The sequence below is a fragment of the Empidonax traillii genome, unplaced genomic scaffold, assembly GCF_003031625.1.
Source record: "Empidonax traillii isolate 1590-97213 ecotype Southwest subspecies unplaced genomic scaffold, ASM303162v1 scaffold1250:size145484, whole genome shotgun sequence".
NCBI classification, from domain to species: Eukaryota; Metazoa; Chordata; class Aves; order Passeriformes; family Tyrannidae; genus Empidonax; species Empidonax traillii.
Genome location: NW_020956443.1, coordinates 55,506 through 76,326, shown reverse-complemented (window position 1 = coordinate 76,326; position 20,821 = coordinate 55,506). Strand labels below are relative to the sequence as shown.

The window sequence follows — 20,821 nt, the reverse complement described above, 5'->3', positions numbered from 1 at the left end:
CCCCCCACACCTCCCTCTTGCAGCCAGGAGAGAGGGGGGTCCCCACTAAGGGGTCCCTGCCCAACTTTTCCTTCCCTGCAAAGCTCTTGAGAACGCTGTGTCCTGGGGCAGCTTTTTATACCTGTGTTGATGTCCTGCCACATCAGAGCTTTCCATGGCTTATTAATTAACTCCCACCCACTTTGGGGAACACCTAGCCACTCCCTTTGCCCTCACCTTTATCCTCCCTTTGTCCTCGCCTAGCCATTTATAGCAGCGAGGGGATGCTAGAAATAGGCAAGTGGCCACTGAGAGGCAGAGGAGATGAAAAGGGTACTGGAATCGATTTGCAAATGAGACATTTCCCAGCTCACAGCAGCATGAAAAGCTCTGGGTGCACTCCAAGGTAAGGGCAGAGGGAGCCAAGTGCTTGGGGTGCTGAATTAAAACTCGCTTTGCAGGAACGGCTTGTTCAGGTAATCCCTGGAAGTTGTTAATATCCTATAGACTTAGTTCCAGTTTGCTCTAGTGTAGGGAATAATTTTGCCATGAATTTTTCTTTCCTGTGTCCCAGGTCTTTTAATTTGAAAGAACCTTGCTAAGTTGACGCAGAGGTCTGTTATTTTCTGCTTAAACCAAAGCAACAAGGAGGTTGCCCCAAGCCTTAAAGCATCTGTAGCGGCACCTCCAAGAGAGGGAGTTTTCCATGTTTTCTTCACAGCTGGGAGATGGCACAGTGCAGGTTGGAAAGGCAAGTGGAGCCCTGCCGAGTGCTCCACAAATTTTTTGGCTTCTTAGAAGAACTGTGTGTGTTCGCAGTCAGCTCCCCTAGTGCTCCCTCCAAGGGCTCCCCGGCTGGTTGCGTGTCACGGATGCTTAGGTAACTTCAGTGCGATGTTCAAGCTGGGGCTTTCGGTCTTGAGCTTTGCTTTGTCAGATCTTATGGGTCTTTTCCAACCTGAATGATTCCATGATTCTGTTCCGGTCAGAGACTTGCAGTGTTGTGACAAAGGGTGGGGTGTGTAACACTAAGGGAACAGTCTTCAAGGCTCTCATAGTGGTGTGCCAGGGCAGTGGGAGCCTCACGGGGGGGGTGAAACCCCAGTGCAGGTTTGCAGGTCATAGAATCATAGAATATCCTGAGCTGGAAGGGACCCATAGGGGATCATCAAGTCCACCTACTGGCCCTGCAGAGGATAACTCAAAAAATCCCATTGTCCAGAATCTTGATATTCTCATAACTTCCATGAGGTGTATTTGAAGCATATAAAGCTTGAAATGTAATCGTTGTTCTCTGCAGACTTTCAGGGAGTTGTCACATCTTACTCATCACTGGAAGCAAGGTCTGGTAGCGAATCCCACACTGGTCCTGTGCTGTTTTCTGGCAGAGCAGTAGCACTGTGTTTAAAACAGAGTGTGTATGCTCTGGGTAAAGGTCCTATGCAGTTTCTATCAGTAAAAACCCTGACTCATTTCAAGGGCTCATTTGTTTACAACCACAACGTCTGCAGGAATGATGGAGATTTGTCATTTAGAGGAGGAAAAGGTGCCATCAGGTTGGTCCATGAGAGGTTTATTCCCGCTTCGTGTGTGGGACTGTCATGCTTGCAGCCAGTGACAGCCCCTGTGAGTGCAGCTGTGGGTAGACAAGCCCAGGGGGTGGTGGTGACAGAACCCCCTGTCCAGTCAGGACCTGGCTACTTGAGTGCACTGACCAGCACCCCTCATATCTGCAGCCTCTCCTCTCATCTCCCCATCTCTGTTGTCCCACACTACTCCCTGGGGATCACCTCGATCCCTGCTCTTGGCCCTTCCCCTGCACACCTCCACTGCATGCCTTTGCTGGGCTGAGGGGCAGCAGAGTCCCCTCCACGTCCCCACTCCCTGCTCACTCCCTGAGCTGGAAGGCAGATGCCTTTACATCCATCCCTCCATCCCAGGCAGAGGAACAAGCACTGTGCCATGAGAATGCATCATTTGTCACCCCTGGGACAAGAAGCCTGTCATTTCTGCACATTCTGGCACCACCATGCACCATGTGCCACAGAAGTCAGTCACTCTAGCTCCTTAAAACTGTCCATTCTGGGAAGCTGCCGTGGTTTTGGCCTAGATAATTTGTACCTTTATCCCCACTGTGTCTCCAGATGCAGAATCCAGCTGTTGTTTGATTTTGGGCACATGCTGACAAAACGGGTCTGCCGGGAGCATTCAGTTAGGCTGGAGAGAAGCTCGCTGTGCTGAACATGTCTGGAGATTTGGAGGCAGGAAGGCACTTTGCCATCCTTTGTTTAAGTAAACAATTATTAGAATACTGTAGAATGCCTTGAGGTGATCGGATGCAGAGGTTTAATTAATGGCCAGTCTTCGCGAACGAAGAACTGGGGAAGGTCTTTCCACCTTCCAGCCTGCGCATTGGATTTTTTAGGTGAGACACAGTGTGCGTGGAACTGAGCCCACCCTTTAATCCTGAGGTTCATCTGCCGGGGCCAAGCGAGCTTGGACAGTGGCAGCAAGGTCCTCAGGACGTAGATGGATTGCCTTACAGGGCTAACGAGCTCCATCTGCCCAGGGAGTGGCCCCAACCGGGAATTGAACCCGGGTCTCTGCAGTGACAGTGCAGCGCCTTTACCCTCTAGACCACCAGGGGCTCCCTCAGAGGTTTATAGAGCCTGTCTTCTTGCAGCAGGAGGGGCTGATAGTCCTTCCAGAGCATATTGTGATCCTAGTCTGCCTTCAAGATGGTTTTGGGTGTATGCGATTTGTTTGCCCCATAAAACATCAGTCAGAGTTGCCATTCTGGAGACACCACCTAAACAAATAAATGAACCACTGATTACACCTAAGAAAAGGTGCAAAAGGAGGACATCGCCAGACCAGCTCAGGAAGGACCTCCAGGCAGGCAGGGTGGTGGAAAACTATTGCACCAGCAACATCTTTCGGTTTAAATGGAAGACCAAGAAGATTGCCAGGGGCTGCATGTGGCAGATGTGAGCTTGCTCGCTGCCTGTGGGCCCCTCTGCCTTCCTTCTTCCATCCCATCTCCAAGGATAGGGGATTGTCTCACTCCTGCCTGTCGCAGTCGAGGCGGGAGTAACGACACGAACCCTCGTGGATCCAGGAGCTGGAACCCTTTATTGCACGCCGCTTGCTATTTTTATACACTTTTAGGCTACACATGTTAACTCTTTATTGGTCCCCAAATTACATAAATAACCTCCATTGGCTGCTAATAACATTATATAACTCTGCTAACTGCGCATGTCAGTCAACTATGACTCAGCATATTTTACCGGAAAACCGTATTGTTACATCTTCCGAGTCCGGGCTTATTTCTGCCTTGTGCAAAAGTTCCTACTTGACTATAACTCTTCCAGGATCCCCCAGGCCAGCTGGGGGAAAACCACCACACTGCCTGCCCACCCCCCCACCCCCAAACCTGGGACCAAAACTGAGGAAATCCTGATGAAATCTTGCCTGCAGCTATGTCTTGAAACTATTCCTCCAGAAGCTGTGCTGTAAATTCCTGTCAGAGGTTGGTGCCAGCTATGGCTGATGGTGTTCCCTGGCTTTGAGAAGGGCTCCTGGAGAAAGGCTTGGAGCCTTGCTTGCTCCCTTGGGAGAGTGGGAACTGCAAGTCCTACCATACCATTCTGTAAATTGGGATGTTATTTTCTCAAAACAACTTAAAGCTGCATATCTGGTGCATTCAAAAGATCCTCTCTGTGTCCCAGTGGGATGCTGGTGATGATCGTGGTATCATAGGATGGTTTTGATTGGAGGGGACCCTAAAGACCCACTGGGCTCATTCCAACCCCCTGCAAGGGGCAAGGACACTTCGATACACTTGATGTGTTGGTTGCCTAATTAGTGCTGGAAAAGATTATCCCCCTCATCGTTATCCAGCACTTCCATTTCAAAGTGGGGTGTAATTAATCATTACAAACCAAACCTTATTTGGTTATTAATTGATTTTCTGACTTGAAAAAATCTCAGTTATATTGAAAAAAAAAAACCACCTCAATTTAGTGTTTCTTTGTGATCCCCATCTTCTGGAGAGATACCATTACAGGAGCTGCTCAGGTTTCTCACCAGGAAAGTCTTTATAGCCCTACAAAGGGCTCGGTTTCTAGTGAATAATCTGGGAGTTTGAATAGTGAATAAGCTCTAAAGCCCCAGAAAACCAAGAGAAATGCAAGACAAAAAGCAGCAGAGCAGAGTGGGAGGCTGTTGGAAAAGCTTTGGCTCTGTGTGAAGCACACTGTGTCTTGCCAAAATTAGGAGAGTAATAGTGAAAATGCAATTTCTCACTGACTTGCCTCAAACACCAGAGCTGCTGACACAGCTGGGGGTGCCAAAGGTGGCTGCCACCACTGAGACCTAAAACTGTGCTCCCAGGGATTAAAATTCCCAAGGGCAAGATGTGAAGTTTGGTGGTTCAGCGAAGGACCATCAGATAAAAATCCACTGAAACTCTTCTTCTTTTTCCAGGAATATCAAGTGTCTCATCATTTTCAGCTTTTTAGTGGGACTTATCTTCCTGTCAGGATTCTTCCATATGAAGGATTACAGGTAAGTGAAGCAGAAGCAAGGCTGCACAGCTTCGGGTGCCCAGGCAGCCAGGACCTAACTGTGACACCTCATTCAGCTCTCACGAGATGTAGGCTAATACTGAAAGGGCAGTGGCCCCAAAATTAGTCCTAGGTCCCTGTTTGGGTGGGTAAGGGATCAAATCAGCCACAGTGCAGGTCTTCAGGGCAGAAGCAGCTGGATAGGGAAAGAAACGGGGATTGAGCTGAATCCTTTGGGTAAGTGAGAACCAGGAGAAAGAGAAAACTCTTGACATCTACATTGGAGGGATGGGGCTGGTTTGAGTGCAGACTTGCACCAGCCGGAGGTGTGGTGTCAGAGGAGTCCCTGGGTTTGGCTGTGCCAGGTCTTGGAGATGGGGTACAGCACCGGAGAGGCTGCTTGCCCCATCTGTCGCCTTCCTGCAGAATCTCAAACCTCCATGAGGATCAAACAGTCACCTTCCCGCAGAACCTCAAACAGCCACTGCTGACCTCTCCCACGCCATGCCATGCCAAGACAAACGTCATGTTCCTCAAGACCCACAAGACAGCCAGCAGCACCGTGCTCAACATCATGTTTAGGTTTGCAGAGAGGCACCACCTCACTGTCGCCCTCCCTGCTGGCCAGCAGTACCACCTGGGCTACCCGAGGAATTTCATGGCCCACTTTGTGGAGGATTTTGAAACCATAGGCCAAAACTACAACATCATGTGCAACCACATGCGGTTTAACCCCTTGGAGGTAAGAAAGAGCCACAACACCTGCGGAGAAACCTGGCTGGGACAGCAGTGCCTCTGGAATAACCTCTTCTTCCTCCCACAAATAGGTGCAAAAGGTGATGCCACCCAACACCTTCTACTTCTCCATCCTGAGGAACCCTATTTCTCTTCTGGAGTCTTCCTACATCTACTACAAGCACTACGTACCTGCCTTCAGGAACTCCAAGGATGTGAACGAGTACCTGGCGTCACCCACGCGGTATTACCACCCTGCAGATTATGGGCAGAACACCTACGCCAGGAATATCATGTGGTTTGACTTTGGCTATGACAACAACGCGGAGGACAACACAAACTATACACAGGCCGTCCTGGAGGAGATCGAGCAGAACTTCCACCTCATCCTTATAGCAGACTACTTTGATGAGTCCATGATCCTCTTGAAGCACACTTTATGCTGGGATATGGATGATGTAATTTACTTCAAGCTCAATTCCAGAAGTCGAGACACTGTCCAGACCTTGACCCCGGAAAGTGAGGAGCGGATAAAAACGTGGTGCTCGTTGGACTGGAAGCTCTACCTGCACTTCAACCAGAGCTTCTGGAGGAGAATTGAGGAGACCATAGGGCTGGAGGTGCTGGAGAAGGAGGTGGGTCACCTGCGAACCAGACAGAAGGAGCTCATGGAAACCTGTCTCTTGGAGCATGAGGCAGTGGGGAAGGGTCACATCAGGAACAAAGCTCTCCAGCCTTACCAGTCAGGGGCTGCAAATATCCTGGGGTACAACCTCAAACAAGACTTGGACGACAGGACTCTGAGAACCTGCCAGAAAATGGTCGTTCCAGAGCTCCAGTACATGTCCTACCTTTACGCTGTCCAACACCCACACAAGAAGAGGAAGCAGCTGGGATTGCCATTGCCGTGGACCATTCGCCAGGAGAGGATGCAGCTCCCAAATACCAACTAGGACACATGATAACCCACTGTGGCTTCCCACTGCTTTGCATCACCCTGTCTGGCATGTGACTGATCCACGCAAGACAGGACTCTTGTGCATGAGGGGGAGGCAGTGGGGGCTTTGTTCAGGGTCACCAAGTTGGTGGTTGATCCCTTTTTGGGGACCTTGAGCCAAAGGCTCTTCATTGGTCAGATCCTGTGTGATCCTTCTTGCCTGTTCCCAGCTGGTGAGTGCTGGGCAGGCTGCAGCTGGTGTAGACATTCCAGCTTCTTAATCATTAATCACAGATGTGATCATTTGCCTGCGTTTAGTTTCATTTGATATCCGTCACTACATCCAGTCTAGTCACAGCTCACCGGAGCAAGTCCTGATTTTTTGGGTGTAGGGAAGGGGGAGGGAAACGAGGAGAGCGCAACGAGGGGATGCAGCTCTCAAAGGAGCAGGAGACGTGTTGGATGTCCCATCCAGCAGCATCCATGCTCCAGAAGGAGTAACCACCATGCACTGCCAGGGCTGCCTTTGGGATGGGAGTCCCAAGCATCTGGCCCAAAGCCAGGCACGCTGGCTGGCTGCCTTTCTCCATGGCATGTGAGGTGTTCCTTTCACCTGTGTCACGAGGTGTGGCAGCCTCTGCCCCACGTGGGGACACCTTGGTGCCTCCCTGGGAGGACGTTTTGTGGTTTTGCCTCTCTCTCTCGTGCGAGGGTCCCTGGTCTGTGGGCAGGGAAGGTGCTTTGGGATCAGCATCCCTGACGCCCTTGACCAGCATAGGGTTTGTTGGGTCTCCTCTTGCTGTGTTGGCTGAGCTCTCCAGCAGGGATTAGGAGAGGACAGGGTGAGGCACAGCTTTGGGCATGCTGGTGCCACCCAGGTCCCCAGTGCCACCCCTGCTGGTGGGAGCAGGAGACACTGGCTCAGCTTTGAAGTATATTGGCACTGCTGGCACTGAGGGGTGTGCTGGGAACTGGTGACGAGCGGTGACACCACATCCACGGGGCTGGTGCTGCCATCTCAACCAACCTTCATGGCACTGCCACAGCAGCAGGGCCAGGGATGATGGGATGGGGAGGATGGATCTGGGGTTGCTTGGTTGGCAGTGTTGCCTCAGGGGTGAAGCTGTGGGGCAGCAGCTCCAGCTGGGAAGCTGTCTGGGGAGTGGGGTGGGAAGCAGACCCAGGATTTTCCTCGACTCTGTTTAAACCTAGCAGGGAAGCAGCTGAGGCAGGGGTTAACCTGCCCTGCAACCTGTGCTCCTCACAGCCCAGGTGTCCAGCAGCAACAACAAAGATTAACAGTATTTTCACGGTTCCCTGCTCCAGGAACCCTCTTAACCCAAGGCTTGGGAGGCACTTGTACCAGCAGGGTGGAGCAGCTGGAGCCACATGTGGTCACCCTGGGCCATCCAAGGGGGCTTCACGGGCACTTCTGCAGCATCTGCGTCAGTTTTCCCCGTGGAGCTTCTGACCTATGACCTGCCCTGTGAATTTTGTCAAGCCCCTTTAAGCTAAGTTGATGACAGAGATGGAATATAGGTGTAAAAATAGTTTCTTAGTAGCTGACCTGTGTGCAGGTAGGGGTCCTGGGCAGGCTGGGGGGCCTGGGAAGGCTGGTGATCCTGGTGGGATTTGGGGGTCCTATGAGGGCTGGGTGTCCTGGGACATTTGGGGGTCCTGGGAAGGTTGAGGGTCCTGGGAGAGCTGGGAACCTCCAGACCACAACCCCCAGGCTGGGGAGCTCACAGCAGGGTGGACCATGGTGAACATGGGCTGCAGCACCTCCCAGCCTGCAGGAGGAGGGAAACTGAGGCAGGAGATGTAATTCCCCCATCATGGCTCCCCTCGCATCCCATCCCCAGGGGGTCCAAAGAAGGAGGCTTAGCAGCCACGGGGCCGCCGGCTCTGCCCGGGCCAATTACGGTGCCTTTGTGCCATGGGCACCACACCAGCAGTGCCACTGCTGACTCAGGGATTTTTCCTGGCCACCGCCACCGCGGGAGCCCCGTGACCCATCGGTGGGGGGACCCTGCAAGGGAAGAGGGTGGCAGCCAAGCAGTGAGGAGACGGCTCTGCGGGAACTCGGCAACGGCGGGAGCTGCTGGGGCCGAGGGACAGAGGGGATAGCCCAGCTGAGCAGGACCTGGTGAGTGCCTTTGCTTTCTCTGGGGGGTGTTAGAGCAGCAAAAGCTCCTGATTAAACCACAGGTGAAAGTCACTCTTGGCTGCTCCAGCTGTGCCCGGAGTGGGGTGCCTATCTCTTCCTGTGGTAATGATCCCCAGGGACACATAGGAACATGTTACCTGGGGACAGCTGACCGTGGAGTCGCTGCACTCCTGCTGTCCCCAAAGGAAGGGCACTTGGGGACAGCTCCCACCCTCTGCTGCAGGGACAGCCTGGCCGGGGACCCCACGATCTGTGTTGGGCACCCCAGGCTTCCCCCACAGAGGAGAGGGAACAGGAAGCCCACTGGGTCCATGGTGCTGGAGGCACCAGAGGTACAGGACAAAACACTCCCTGACCCCCTCTTGATGAGCTGGCTGATCTGGGGATCCTGTGTGTGCAGAGGTGGGCTCTGCCCTCCCAGCGCCCACTTGAAGGGAGCAGGGAGCTCCTTTGCTCACTGGCCTTGATTTCCCAGAAGAGCATCTTGAAGATCAATTTAATTGTATTTAACTTTATTTTGGGGTCCCCAGGGCAGCCTCCTTGCTGGTACCGAAAGGCATGGCCACCCTTTGAGCCTCAGGGACTCCTCACCAGAGCAGTGCAGATTCAGCCTCTCTCTACCCCAGCCCTGCCCCTCAGCCCCTGCTCCCTGGCTCTTCCCCAAGCCCAAACCTACCAAGTTAGATCCCCAACCCTTCCAAGGACAACCCAGTGCCCCTGGTCGTGCCCAGCAGCTGATCCCCCACCTTCTCCAACCCACCGTGGTGGGGGTTGCATCCTTCTGCCGCAGACCCCATGGGCTCCCGGCACTTCCCTGCCCGGACCGTGCTCTTTGAGAGGGAATCCAACGGCGTCACGTACCGTGTGCCTGCCCTGCTCTACCTGCCCTGCGTGGCCAAGCTGCTGGCATTCGCCGAGGAGCGGCTCAGCGCCGACGATGCCCACGCCAACCTGCTGGTGCTGCGCCGCGGCACCATCTACGGCAGCTACGTGGAGGTGGGACGGGGGTGCACCCCGGGCTGAGGGGACACGCGGGGCTGGGGACATGGGGACAGTCGGGGGGTTGTATTTGTGTGGCACAACTGAGCTCTGGGAGACAGCTGAGTGGAGGGGGGAGGCTGGGATGGGTGAAGTGAATCATGGAATCCCAGAATGGTTTGGGTTGGAAGGGACACCTTCCACTAGAGACCGGGTTGCTCCAAGCCCTGTCCAACCTAGCCTGGAACATTTCCAGGGACAGGGCAGCCACAGCTTCTCTGGGCGAAAAAGTGGGATGTTCCTCACCTGTCTCGTCCCTTTCTATTCTCTCCTCCTCCTTCTCCCTGGGCAGTGGGAAGACATGCGTGTGTTGGAGACGGCGACTCTGCAGCACCACCGGTCAATGAACCCCTGCCCGCTCTACGATGAATTCACGGGCACCCTCTTCCTCTTCTTCATCACGGTGCTGGGCAGGACGCCCGAAGCCTACCAGATTGTCACTGGCCAGAACGTCACCCGCCTCTGCTGTGTCACCAGCGCCGACCAGGGCCTGAGCTGGAGCGCGGCCACAGACCTGACACAGCAGGTCATTGGCGCAGCCATCAAAGGTACCCAGCTGGAGAGGGCTGGGGAGGGGGAAGGATGGCCAGCAAGGATGTGACTGTAAGTTTTGGCCTCCTGGAGCCACCCGTGGTGTGGCCTAGGAAGCCCACAGGCTTCCAAGAGGGTGGAAGAGAACCTTAAGTAGAGGGGAGAGGAGATGGAGGAGTATCTATAGTGCTTGGGGTAGGAAGAAGATGGAGACCTACCCATAGCCATGGGGAAGGACCATGCGTGAGGACAACCAGGTAGCACGTGGCTGCCCTCCCAACCCACCATCTGGCTTGGCTGGATGGGGGAAGCCTGGGAGACCCTTCCACAGGCATGGCAGGGTACCGTGGTGATCACAGTTTGCCCACTGCACCTTCACCCTATCCCCTCTCCGCTCCGCAGACTGGGCGACGTTCGCGCTGGGCCCTGGGCATGGGATCCAGCTGCGCTCCGGCCGGCTGCTGGTGCCTGCCTACAGCTACCACATCGACTGCAAGGAGTGCTTCGGGCAGCTCTGCAAGACCACCCCGCACTCCTTTGCCTTCTACAGCGATGACCACGGCCGCGGCTGGCGCTTCGGGGAGTTCATCCCCAACCTGCAGACGGGTGAGTGCCAGCTGGTCTCGGTGGATGAGGAGGATGGATCCAACGTCCTGTACTGCAACGCCCGCAGCCCCTTGGGCTTCAGGGTCCAGGCGCTCAGCACGGATGACGGGGCCGTCTTCCACAGGGGACAGCTGGTCCAGCGGCTGGTCGAGCCCCCCCATGGCTGTCACGGCAGTGTCATCGGCTTCCCAGCACCATTTGTGTATGTCCCCACCACCTCCAAGGACTCTGTGTTGCCCCTCAGGGGCTCAGCTCAACGGCTGCTCCCCAGGATGTGCCGGGGGTTTCGGTACCTGCCCACCTGGAAGGCAGTGGATGATGAGCTGCCCACTGTGGCCACTGGCAGCCACCATGAGGCAGACGAGCTTGATGAGGACTGTCCTACCCCAGGGCATCACCAGCAAGCCCACAGTGTCACCGTGGCCCAGGGGGACCCTGCAGCAACCCCCAGCCCCACTCCCTTCTTCCAAGCGCCGACCTGGATCCTCTACTCCCACCCCACCAGCCCCATGTCGCGGGTCAACATGGGGGTTCACCTGAGCACCTTCCCCAGGGATGCAGAGAGCTGGACAGAGCCCTGGGTCATCTATGAGGGTCCAAGCGCTTACTCAGACCTGGCTTACATGGAGCTGCCCTACACGGAGGCCCCCGTGGCCGGTGGCACGGCCATCGCCTTCGCCTGCCTGTACGAGAACGGGACGAAGTCCCCGTACGAGCAGATCTCCTTCAGCATGTTCACGCTGCACGACGTGCTCCAGAATATCCCCGTGACAGCCACTGCTCCCCGCCAGCGCCGCCGCCCCCGGCGCCACGGGAAGCGGGGCCGAAGGAGCTGCCTCCTATCCTAGTGATCCCCCGGGTCAGCTCCTCCCACCCCTCTAGTGCCGGATCCCGGGACATCAACCCGTAGCCTGGGGTCCCGCCCCGCGTCCAGCACGGCCACGTCACGCAGAGCAGTGTTACCGTCTCCAGGCCGGATTTGATCTCACTTTTATTGTGGGTTTTTTTGTTGGTTTTTTTTGGTTTTTTTTTGTTTTTTTTTTTTGTTTTTTTTAATTATATATCGGTTGGTGAGGAGGCTTGTGCCCCCCGCCCAGCCCCAGGCTCCTTTCCAGCAAGAGCCACTCAAGAAACATGCTGGGGAGCAACAGCAATGCCGAAAGGAGGCAGCTGGGGGCACCCTGTGCCCTCCCTGTGTGCTGGATCAGGGGGACACGATGCTCCAGCTGTGCCACATTTGGTACCATCACCCTGCTCCAGGGAGTTTTCCTCCCGTTGTTATAAATAGTTATGTTATATAAATGTTTTATATGTTATATAAATGTTTCATGTTATATAAATTGTTTCCTTTTTCATGAAAATGCTTTTTCTCAACAGTCTCCCTGAAGTCACTGTGAGGGTTTGGGCTGGGGTAGAGTTCAGTTCCTTCATCACAGCTGGGAAGGGACTGGGTTTTGGATTTGGGCTGATGATAAAGAGATGTTTGTGCTGCATCACTTGTCTGTCTTGGGTTCTGTATCTATCTCTTTGTTATTTTCTTTACATTACAATTTATTATTATTATTATTTCAATTATTAAACTGTTCTTATGTCAATCCATGGGTCTTCCCACTTTCAACCCTCTGACTCTCTCCTCAGCCATCCCACAGCATGGGGGTGAGGGAGTGGTTGTGTGGTGTTCAGGTGCCAGATGGGGTTAAACCACCACAGTGGCCCAGTTACTGTTTAATCTGGCTCAGTGCTTTGGTTTCTTTAATCTGCTGTCGCCATCACTGCTTTCCTTGGCCCTTGTCAGTGGGGGGCAAACACCCTCCCAGCCTGGGCAGGCTCAGGCCCACACTGGGTCCCTGTAAAGGTTTAGGGGAGTAGAGGATGCACTGAAACCAGGACCGCCCTGTAAGCACAGCAGTGGGGTCCTGCTCCTGGGGATGAGCAGCAGCTGCTCCTGACATTTGTGTGGGGGTGAACTTTGGGGGTCTACACCTCAATTCCAGCCCTGCTTCCTCCAGCAGGACTCCATCCAAGTGCTCCAGCCAGAGCCCAGCTCGGCTTCTCTGGTCTCCTTCCCCTCTCCTGCCCTCTGCAGGTGACAAACACCAGCCCAACTGCCATAAATACGAACTGATTATTAAAAATTACGATAAGTCTTCCTCTTGTCTCTACGAACACCGTCGTACCACGTTTTGCACTGGGGTGGGGGGAGGCAGCTGAGGAAGCCACTGGGCTCACACTGGGGTGCCATGAGCCAAGTCCTCACCTCCATCCCTCACCTGGCCGGTTTCCAACCCCAAAGGGCTGGCAGCCCCAAGGGCACCCACTCCAGGGAGGAGGGAAGTGGTATGGCCTGGTTGGGGGGCTCTGCGTGGGGGCAGCACTTGGCACATCAGCCCCACTAATGCTGGTCCAACACTTGGGGTGTCTGTCCCTCACGGGGGACTCTGTCCATCTCACACGGGGCTCTTGCAGTGGGCCGGTGTCACAGTTCCTACCACACCTCCAGCCCGGCGTGTGCCACCAGCCAAGTGACACCAGGGGTGACGCCTCCTCCGAGCGCAGCCTCCTGGCACCCCCCTCGGTCCCTACTTGCCCTCACAGAGGCCACAGAGGCAGCCGAGGCAGCCGTTGAGGATCTGAAGGAAGGACAGCACCATCTCGGCCACGCTGACGAGCAGCAGGACGGAGAAGAGGGTGACGTTCCAGGCCACGATGCCCTCTGGCTCCAGGCAGACACTCCAGGTGTGCCGATCATAGAGGTAGGTCCTAGCCCTGTGTGACGGGGAGGGGAGGAGATGCAGGATGCTGCCCGTGGCAGGTCAGCAGTCCCATCGCCTTCCGCCATGGAGGGTGTCCCAGACATCCCGTCCTTCAGCTCGAGGATGAGTGGGGTCAGGGGGTGATGGAGGTGCAAAGCACCATGTAGAAATTCATGGAAGGTGAGCACCCCTCGAGCAACGGAGTCTTGCAAGCGCCCACCCACCCCAGCTCCATAATTAACACTGACTTAATTAGCAATAGGCTGATGAGGCAGCACTGGTGATTCAGCCCCTCACCTGGCATCAGGCCCCTGGCCAGCGGCATCTGGGAAGGGGTAACCCCAGAGGGCCCCGTGCCCGAGGCTGTGCTCGGAGGCGTTGTAGAAGCAGAGGGGGCCGTTGGTCAAACCCACCCCGGAGAGGATGAAGCAGGCGGCAGCGCCCAGGAATGCCAGCTTGGAGAGCACAGTGGAGATGAAGGCCTGTGGGGAGCACCGGGGGGGCAGAGGGGACACTGGAAGTCAGGTGGGCTCCACAACACAGCTGCTGGTTGTCAGCATGTTTGGTAGGGGGGAAAACTCCCCTCCCCTTCACTCAAGGGGCTCCAATCCCCAGCAGCTGTGGCTGAGCGTGGAACAGCTTTCTGCTGGGCTGGGCAGAAACAGGCAGGGAGTGGAGACAGGCAGGGAGGGAAATGGGCAGGGAGCAGGGACAAGCAGGGGTCTGCCCTGCAGAGCCTGGCAGGACTGAGTCCATGCCAGCCCACATGGAAAGCCTCTGGGAAGGGGGGCACCACACAGCATCCCACCATGGGACCATGAGAAAGGGAGGTTCTGTGCCGTGTCCCACCATGGGGCCGTTGGAGAGGGACATCATGCCAGGACCTGCCGTGGGAGAGGGGCCACCCACCATATCCCACCATGGGATGAGGAGAGAGGAGGATCCCACTGTGGGGCCATGGCAGAGGTGGAACCCTGCCAGTCCCACCCCACATCCCCCCATGCTGCTGGACGCTGCCTTAGCACAGGGGTCCCTTACATTCCAGCGGGTGCCGCAGTTGGAGCAGCCGGCGCATCGCCACCCCAATGCTGTGATGTGGGTCGCTGCCAGCAGCACCTGTGGGAAGGAGAAGTGAGGTTGGGGGAAAAAGAGGAGCCACCTGCCCTGCTCCATCCCTCTGTCCCTGCTCCACAGGCCTGTGAGGAGGGACGGGTGTGAACCACAGTACTCACGGGGATGCCGCCTCCCCAGACACCCGGCACGGCCACGGCGTGTCTGCTGATGTGCCCCTCCAACAGGTACTTGGATGCTCCGCCAGGGAAGAGCAGGAGGATGCTGGCTGCCGTGGAGAGCGTGCCCAGGGCCAGCAGGCAGGGACCCACAATCCGGCTGCACTTCCCCACACACATGTCTGTCCTGCATGGGAACGGGGAGGAAGAGGAGGAGAGGAAAGGGCTGCCTTCAGCCTCGTGGGGCCCCACGGCTTCCCCACCCCGAGCCCATCCCACAGCTGCGGGAGAACAGGAGTTGCTGGGTCGTGAGTTTGGGTTCCAGCCCACCCCACTGGCACTGCCCCTACTTGAGGGACATTTCCAATGAAAATCCTAATATTTCTTTGCCAAACAGGCAATGGAGTTTAAGACAACAGCGAGTCCCACACCAAGCCTTGGAGACCTGCACAGCTTTGGGGTCGGCTCCTCCAGAATGTGTCCCTGCCCAGGGAGGAACGAGAGGTGGAGGTTGGAGAGGAGGGTTGGAACGAGATGGTCTTTGAGGTCCCTTCCCACCCAAACCAGCCTGTGATTCTGTGATAATAATACTGCAGGGGGCAAACCACCCACTACGGCTCAGTTTTGGTATTTGCAGAGAGTGGGAATGAGCCAGGAAAGGGGCAAAATCCTTGGATGAGGACTTGTGAAAGCACATCAGTCTCCAATCAAAAATCCAACAGCAACTCCATCCCTGTCAGACACTAATCCTGCCATAGGTCTGAGTATGCTGAAACCACTTAATTAAGGAAAGGTTATCCCCTACCCTCCAACTCCACTGACATCTTACTAAGTTATGAGTTCACCTAGAAAGCGCCTGCCCATTTCCATGTCCAAAATTACCTCTCTTGTCCAAAATTACCTCTCTTTGGACCTCTCTTGTCCAAAATTACCTCTCTTCTCTACCTACAAGACAGAGATGTCCATTGGGGGGACCTCTGAAAACAGAGATGTCCACTCTGGGACCTCTGAAAACAACCTAGTTTTGATGCTGTCCTGGCTCCCAGGTTTCTTCTATCTTGTGTTCTTTTTGCTCCAAGTTGGGTCCATGCATTTTCCCCTTTCCTGGTGGATTGTGATCCACTTTGCACAAGTTCCCTGGATCGAGCTGCTTCTGGCTTCGGATAATCTTTTTCAAACTTACTCTGGCTTTGCAAAGCAGAAGTGACTGTGGCACCACTGCACCACGTGGTTGTTGGTTGTTCCCGTGGGAAGAGCTGCCTCAGCACCCTCGTGCGTCTGGGAGGAACAGCTCAGGCAGCGCATCCGGCCCGGCCCAGCCCGAGGGGCCAGGGAGCAGCAGCCCAATGGGAGCTGCTGGAGACCACGCACAGCAGTGCCAGCAGGGTGCCAGGGAGGGCTGAGCATGGAGGAAGAGGCTGGGAGACCTGCCAAGACAACCGAGTGGACCAACATCTCTCCTCATCCTGGAGTTCCACGTCCCCTCTGCTTTCCATCCTGCTCACCTTGGTTGTATGGAATTTAGGGCCCCTCACCCTCAGTGTGGTCCTGCCTGCAGTCCAGGGATTGTGAGTGGTTGTTCTCCCTCTATAGCCATGAGTATCCGGTGCTGAGTCCCAGCTTCCCATCATGGAGGACCTTCTGGAACAGCTTCTGCTCCTCTGAGTTCACAGCCCAGGCTTTCACAAGCCAGAGCTTTCTGCAATCCTCTCCAAGGATTCTCCCTCCCCTCCACAGCTGCCCTCTCCCTGGGGATGGCAGGAGGTCTCTTTCCCCCGGGGAAGCTTCCCATGGTGTGCTGTTCCCCTTGAACAGGCAGCTTCCCCCTCAGCCAACACAGACAAACCCCTGCGTGAGGGGAGGCAAAGCCACAGTGCAGCTGATCCAGTCTCCTTCAGGACCCTCAAAAGCCTCGACCCTTCTGCCAGCACATCTCCATGGAAAAGCACAGGGATCCCAGCAAAGCCCAGGGGATCTGTCCTCCCCGCCTCCTGGCTTACCTGGGAGTGATGGCATGCAGAGCCAGCAGCGTCCACCCCTGGGATGAGCCCTGTGCTTGAGGCATCTCTCCCTGGCTGCCTATTTATGGAGCCCCAGGGGGTGCTCCCTCTCTTCCTCCTCCCACTCAAGGTCTGCCCATGCATCAGTCATGATCCTTCCATCCAAAGGATGACTGTCCTGGCTGAATGAGCCAGATCCTCCGGTGCTGTGGCTGATCCTTCTGCACGGTCCTTCCCCCTTTCACTGCCAGAGTTCATCAAAACAGGCACAACTTCACATTTTAAGGCTCCAACCACATTTGCATGGAGTGCCTCGACCGCTGCCTGAGAAGCAAACGCCGTTGCTCCTGGAATGACCTGTGGTGACTGTTGAGAGAACACTCCCCACTTTCACTGATATTTTAATAAAAGCTTCTAAATAAACATTCTCGTGTCTCAGCTGGTTCCTAACTCCCACCTTTTTCTTCCTCACAGGAGGCCCAGCTTTTCCTCAGGTGCTGAGTACATCTCATGCCTTGGTGATAAGATTGAAAGGTTTCTGGCCATCTGAATTATTCCAAGTCCTCAGACACCACCTTTTCCCACCCAGAGTGCCCACGGCTGGCAGTTACTGTGCAACAGGGAAACTCCTCTGCTATTCCCACAGGGAAGGTCTGACAGTACAGGAACAGGATTGGGAGAATGTGGATGATCTCTGTGTCCAAGAACAGAAGACTGAGGAACTGCAGCACCACAAAAATGGCAAAAATGGGGCAGTTTGGTTGGCAGAGGAGTTTGCAGGTGGCATGAGCAAAGAGAAGAAGGAAGAATCTTCTCCAAGAAGAGTTTTGAGACGGTTCCTGTTCCCTGTGTGTTCACGAGGACCTGAGGCACATCAGCTGCTTGGGACAGGGGCTTCCCAATCCACCAGGGCTGCAAAGCTGTGTCAGTGTCCCGAGAAAGTCTTGCTCTGATGCTGCAAGTAAAAAAAAGCACCTGGAGTGCTGCCTTCGGTCCATACCCCAACTGCTCTACCCAGGGTGACCCACACCCATTTGCTGATGTGTTTCAAAGTGGCTATTCCTGCTTCTGAATCAGAGAGTCGAGGATATAAATCCTGCTCCAAGACAGGAAGAAACAGAAGGTGGAGTTGGAGCCCTCAAGAGTCACTTGGGAAAAGATGAATGGGTGAGGCTGGGTCACATTAAGCCACTCTGTTCCTCTAGGAAAAACAAGATGAGAGGAGCAGATTACCCGACAGCTCCTCTGAAAGGAAAAATCAGAGTCTGCAGCAGCACGTAAATTCCCCTTTTATTCCTAAATAAGACAAATTGGTCTCTAAAATGCAGACAACAGCAAAGGCAAAACATGTAGGACAGCAGAGTGCCGAGAATAATCCAATTTCTCCTTCCTCTCTTTTCTTACTTAGAAAGAGGGGAAGTGTTCCTTCACTCCTGGAAGAAAATGTGTTGCAACCTCATCTTGTGCCTCTCCTACGTCACGGCGATCTGAGCTTCCCACGTTGCCCCACACATGATCCACTCCATCATCTCCCACAGGAAACTTCAGGCCACCCAGTGCCGGGGAGGCTTCAGGGGCAATCTGGGATTGCTGATCTTCTTCCCCTTGTACCCATAAGAGTAATCATCATCATCATCATCATCATCATAAAAGGTTAATTTTAGCCCAGCACACGAGGGGCTGTGCCCCTGCCTTTCTCACACGAGAGCTTAATTGTGAAAGCACCAGCACAGCAATTATGGGCAAGGAACTTGCTGCCAGGCACAGCCAGACCTGGTCCCATGGAAAGCAATTCCAGCTCAGCAAGGTCCTTCTCTGACTCCTTCTCACAGCTTCTTTGCTTCCCTGCTCCCCTTCTCTTCCCCAAACTCCTTTGGGGCTGGGGAAATTGCACAGGTTGGGTTTCAAGAGCGGTTTGGCTTCAAGGAGAACCAGAGGCTGAGCAGTTGGAAGCGTTGAGATGAAACCTTTCTGTGCCAAACCAGCCTCCACTGCGGTCCTGGCCAAGAGGATGCTCAGCACAACCCAGTGGTCTCTCCTGCTCCTCTCTGTGGAATCTGCAAATCTATTTCTGCCACAAGTCAGCCAAGACTCCTCCAAAATCCCCTTGGACAAGCCCTGCAGGGGCTAGAACTGACTGAAGAAATACCAACACAATGCTGCTGGACAGGATTTGCTTTAGTGCCCTTGCAAATGTCACCTGAATTAATACTTCAGATAAACCAACCCAGTTAAAAATTGGAAGAAGTCTGCAGAAAAGAAAAGTAAATTAAACTCTTGAGTTTGAGGTGTCCCTGTAGTTCCTTTGACCTGCAAATGAAAAAAGATTTCTGATTCAGCAGGAATGGGAAATATTTTCCTAAGCTGCATGGAGAGATCAGGGTGTTTTCCAGCTTCAAACCAGGCAAGACCAAGGCAGTTGCTGAGGTCACTGTTTCAGTGGAGACCTACCTACAGCCAGAAACACGAGGATGACCCAAAATTAGTTTCTTAATTATTGTTACCCCACTGTACCTACCAAGTCCTTGTCCAGAAGGGCCTCTGCTCATTGACATTTCACGTGAGGCCACAACAAGAACATCCCAAGAAGCCCCACAACAGTTGCAGAAAGCAGGGGCTCTGCCTTGACAACACCTGCACCACAAAGACACTGACAGGTCAGAACAGAAAGCCCCATTTTCTCTGCTCTTCCAATTGTAAGGATGGAAAAATCTTATCCCTGCCTCTTTTTATTCATTTTCATAAGGGTGTTTTTCTTATCTTGTCTCACTTCAAGATTTTGTACCCTCTAGAATGGGCTGAAGTTTTCTTGGGCTCAGCAAGCAGTGCACTGTTGTCAACAGTTCCTTATCCTTCTACCCCAGTATCCTTCAGGAAAAACTCTGGAACTCCCCATGTAACACAGGGACAGACCTTAATTAGAACTAAACCAACAAATAAACCCCAAGCCCAAAAAACCAAGACCTGAAGAAAGCTACTGAAAACAGTTTTGTTTTATTTCCAGGATCAAATATTACAATAGGACATTTACATATATTTATAAAAAATGCAGCAGTTGTGTATATAGATCAGAGGTTTCCTTGAGTTTGGTCCCTCCCAGCACAGTGAGCTGAAATCTTCCAAACGAATCCTCTCCCTCCTCCCATGTGAAGTTGACATCACTGAAGAAGAAAGTGACCGTCGTAAGAAGTTGTGACTTGAAACTCAATGTTCCCCAGTTCGAGGAAACAGCCTCATCTTAAAAAAAATCAGCTGTCCTAGACTGTGGTGTCTCTGAGTCTTACCCAGAGGTTCTTCATATAAATCTGGTCTATAAAATAGCACCTCGTCCCCTGCTCTGCAGACAGTTCCTGGATCCTTCCATGCCTCAAATCTCAGCACCGTTTCACAAGCAAGTTACACGACGACTTCTCTCTGTGCTGCAGACACTCACAGCAACTAAAGCCAGTGACCAAGTCCCGGATTTCTGCCATCACTCACAAGGTACCCATGGAAAACACCGGATGATCCCGAGGCAGGCTGAGGCACTGGTGTTGAGTGCCACGGTCTCCAATTAAGAACACGTGTGTGTATGTACATATGGCTCTATTTATTGGGGGTGGACAGACACCAAGCATCTCATGGACAAGAGGAGACAGGAGCAAAAGTCATCACAGAAGGAGCATCCATTAACCTCCCCAGCTCCAAATCCAAACACGCCTGTGGGCACTTCCAACAACCCGGACGGCCAACACAGGGTTCAATGTCAGTTTGCTTTGTCTTTGAAACAGGAGCTGTTCGGTTTACAGAACATAATTTGTTAAAATAAATAAATAGAAAAGGGTGAAGGAGAGCAGAGGTTGGATCTGGATCTGAATCTATTAGAACAGCCAGACAAGGCACAGCCAGTTCTTATGGGACAGCAACTTTGCACTTCCCCCACCTAAAGCACATCTCTGTCACTCCTCTTCTTGGAATACAAGACCACCTGTTTTATCAGCTTGATCAAAAAGGGATTAAACCAGAAGAAGGCAGTGACATTTAATACAAATCAAAAAGGAATAAAAATTAAGTGACAAGTTCCTGAAATGACACAGATCTTTCCACTTGCACCGACATTCCCACACAGGTCTCTACGTTCGTAAGCTGTTTTTATGTGGTTTAGATAAATAACCACAAACACCACGTTTCTGCATCTCTGCAGTGTTTGGTACCTGACAAAACACAGCCTAAGTGATGCTTTGCCTCCAAAAGAAAATTGGTTTTAGTTTAGCCCTTGTTGCTCGAGTCTCCACACAC

At 53.7% G+C, this 20,821-nt stretch overlaps 3 protein-coding genes across 4 annotated transcripts; 2 read left to right on the top strand and 1 right to left on the bottom strand.

Moving 5' to 3' along the window:
* Positions 1-250: 250 nt before the first annotated feature.
* Positions 251-6,590, top strand: GAL3ST2 (galactose-3-O-sulfotransferase 2). Its single transcript, XM_027906149.1, has 4 exons — positions 251-385; positions 4,468-4,548; positions 4,974-5,289; positions 5,375-6,590. The coding sequence occupies exons 1-4, from the start codon at positions 264-266 to the stop codon at positions 6,233-6,235; spliced, it is 1,380 nt and encodes a 459-aa protein (XP_027761950.1). The 5' UTR covers positions 251-263; the 3' UTR covers positions 6,236-6,590.
* NEU4 (neuraminidase 4) lies at positions 4,687-11,544 on the top strand. Of its 2 annotated transcripts, none has more exons than XM_027906131.1 (5): positions 4,687-4,696; positions 7,868-8,365; positions 9,177-9,382; positions 9,717-9,972; positions 10,358-11,544. In XM_027906131.1, the coding sequence occupies exons 3-5, from the start codon at positions 9,182-9,184 to the stop codon at positions 11,407-11,409; spliced, it is 1,509 nt and encodes a 502-aa protein (XP_027761932.1). In that variant the 5' UTR covers positions 4,687-4,696; positions 7,868-8,365; positions 9,177-9,181; the 3' UTR covers positions 11,410-11,544. The 2 variants fall into 2 exon arrangements, with proteins under 2 accessions (XP_027761932.1, XP_027761934.1); XM_027906133.1 differs by lacking the exon at positions 4,687-4,696 and adding an exon at positions 7,202-7,796 and having other exon boundaries at positions 8,192-8,365.
* A 1,494-nt stretch (positions 11,545-13,038) lies between these two features.
* Positions 13,039-16,622, bottom strand: TM4SF19 (transmembrane 4 L six family member 19). The gene is made up of 5 exons (XM_027906147.1): positions 16,544-16,622; positions 14,547-14,730; positions 14,353-14,430; positions 13,612-13,796; positions 13,039-13,327 (listed from the first exon to the last, which is right to left on the bottom strand). Exons 1-5 carry the CDS (start codon positions 16,606-16,608, stop codon positions 13,141-13,143), a joined length of 699 nt encoding a protein of 232 aa, XP_027761948.1. The 5' UTR covers positions 16,609-16,622; the 3' UTR covers positions 13,039-13,140.
* Positions 16,623-20,821: the final 4,199 nt, after the last annotated feature.

Excerpts from the sequence above, each read along its gene's own strand:
- TM4SF19 (XM_027906147.1), bottom strand. The coding sequence starts at position 16,608 with ATGCCTCAAGCACAGGGCTCATCCCAGGGGTGGACGCTGCTGGCTCTG. Across the intron at positions 14,731-16,543 it reads CTGCATGCCATCACTCCCAG|GACAGACATGTGTGTGGGGA; the intron begins GTAAGCCAGGAG and ends GTTCCCATGCAG. Across the intron at positions 13,328-13,611 it reads GGCCAGGGGCCTGATGCCAG|GGCTAGGACCTACCTCTATG; the intron begins GTGAGGGGCTGA and ends CCCGTCACACAG.
- NEU4 (XM_027906131.1), top strand. The coding sequence starts at position 9,182 with ATGGGCTCCCGGCACTTCCCTGCCCGGACCGTGCTCTTTGAGAGGGAA. Across the intron at positions 9,383-9,716 it reads TCTACGGCAGCTACGTGGAG|TGGGAAGACATGCGTGTGTT; the intron begins GTGGGACGGGGG and ends CTCCCTGGGCAG. Across the intron at positions 9,973-10,357 it reads CATTGGCGCAGCCATCAAAG|ACTGGGCGACGTTCGCGCTG; the intron begins GTACCCAGCTGG and ends TCCGCTCCGCAG.
- GAL3ST2 (XM_027906149.1), top strand. The coding sequence starts at position 264 with ATGCTAGAAATAGGCAAGTGGCCACTGAGAGGCAGAGGAGATGAAAAG. Across the intron at positions 386-4,467 it reads AGCTCTGGGTGCACTCCAAG|GAATATCAAGTGTCTCATCA; the intron begins GTAAGGGCAGAG and ends TTCTTTTTCCAG. Across the intron at positions 5,290-5,374 it reads TGCGGTTTAACCCCTTGGAG|GTGCAAAAGGTGATGCCACC; the intron begins GTAAGAAAGAGC and ends TCCCACAAATAG.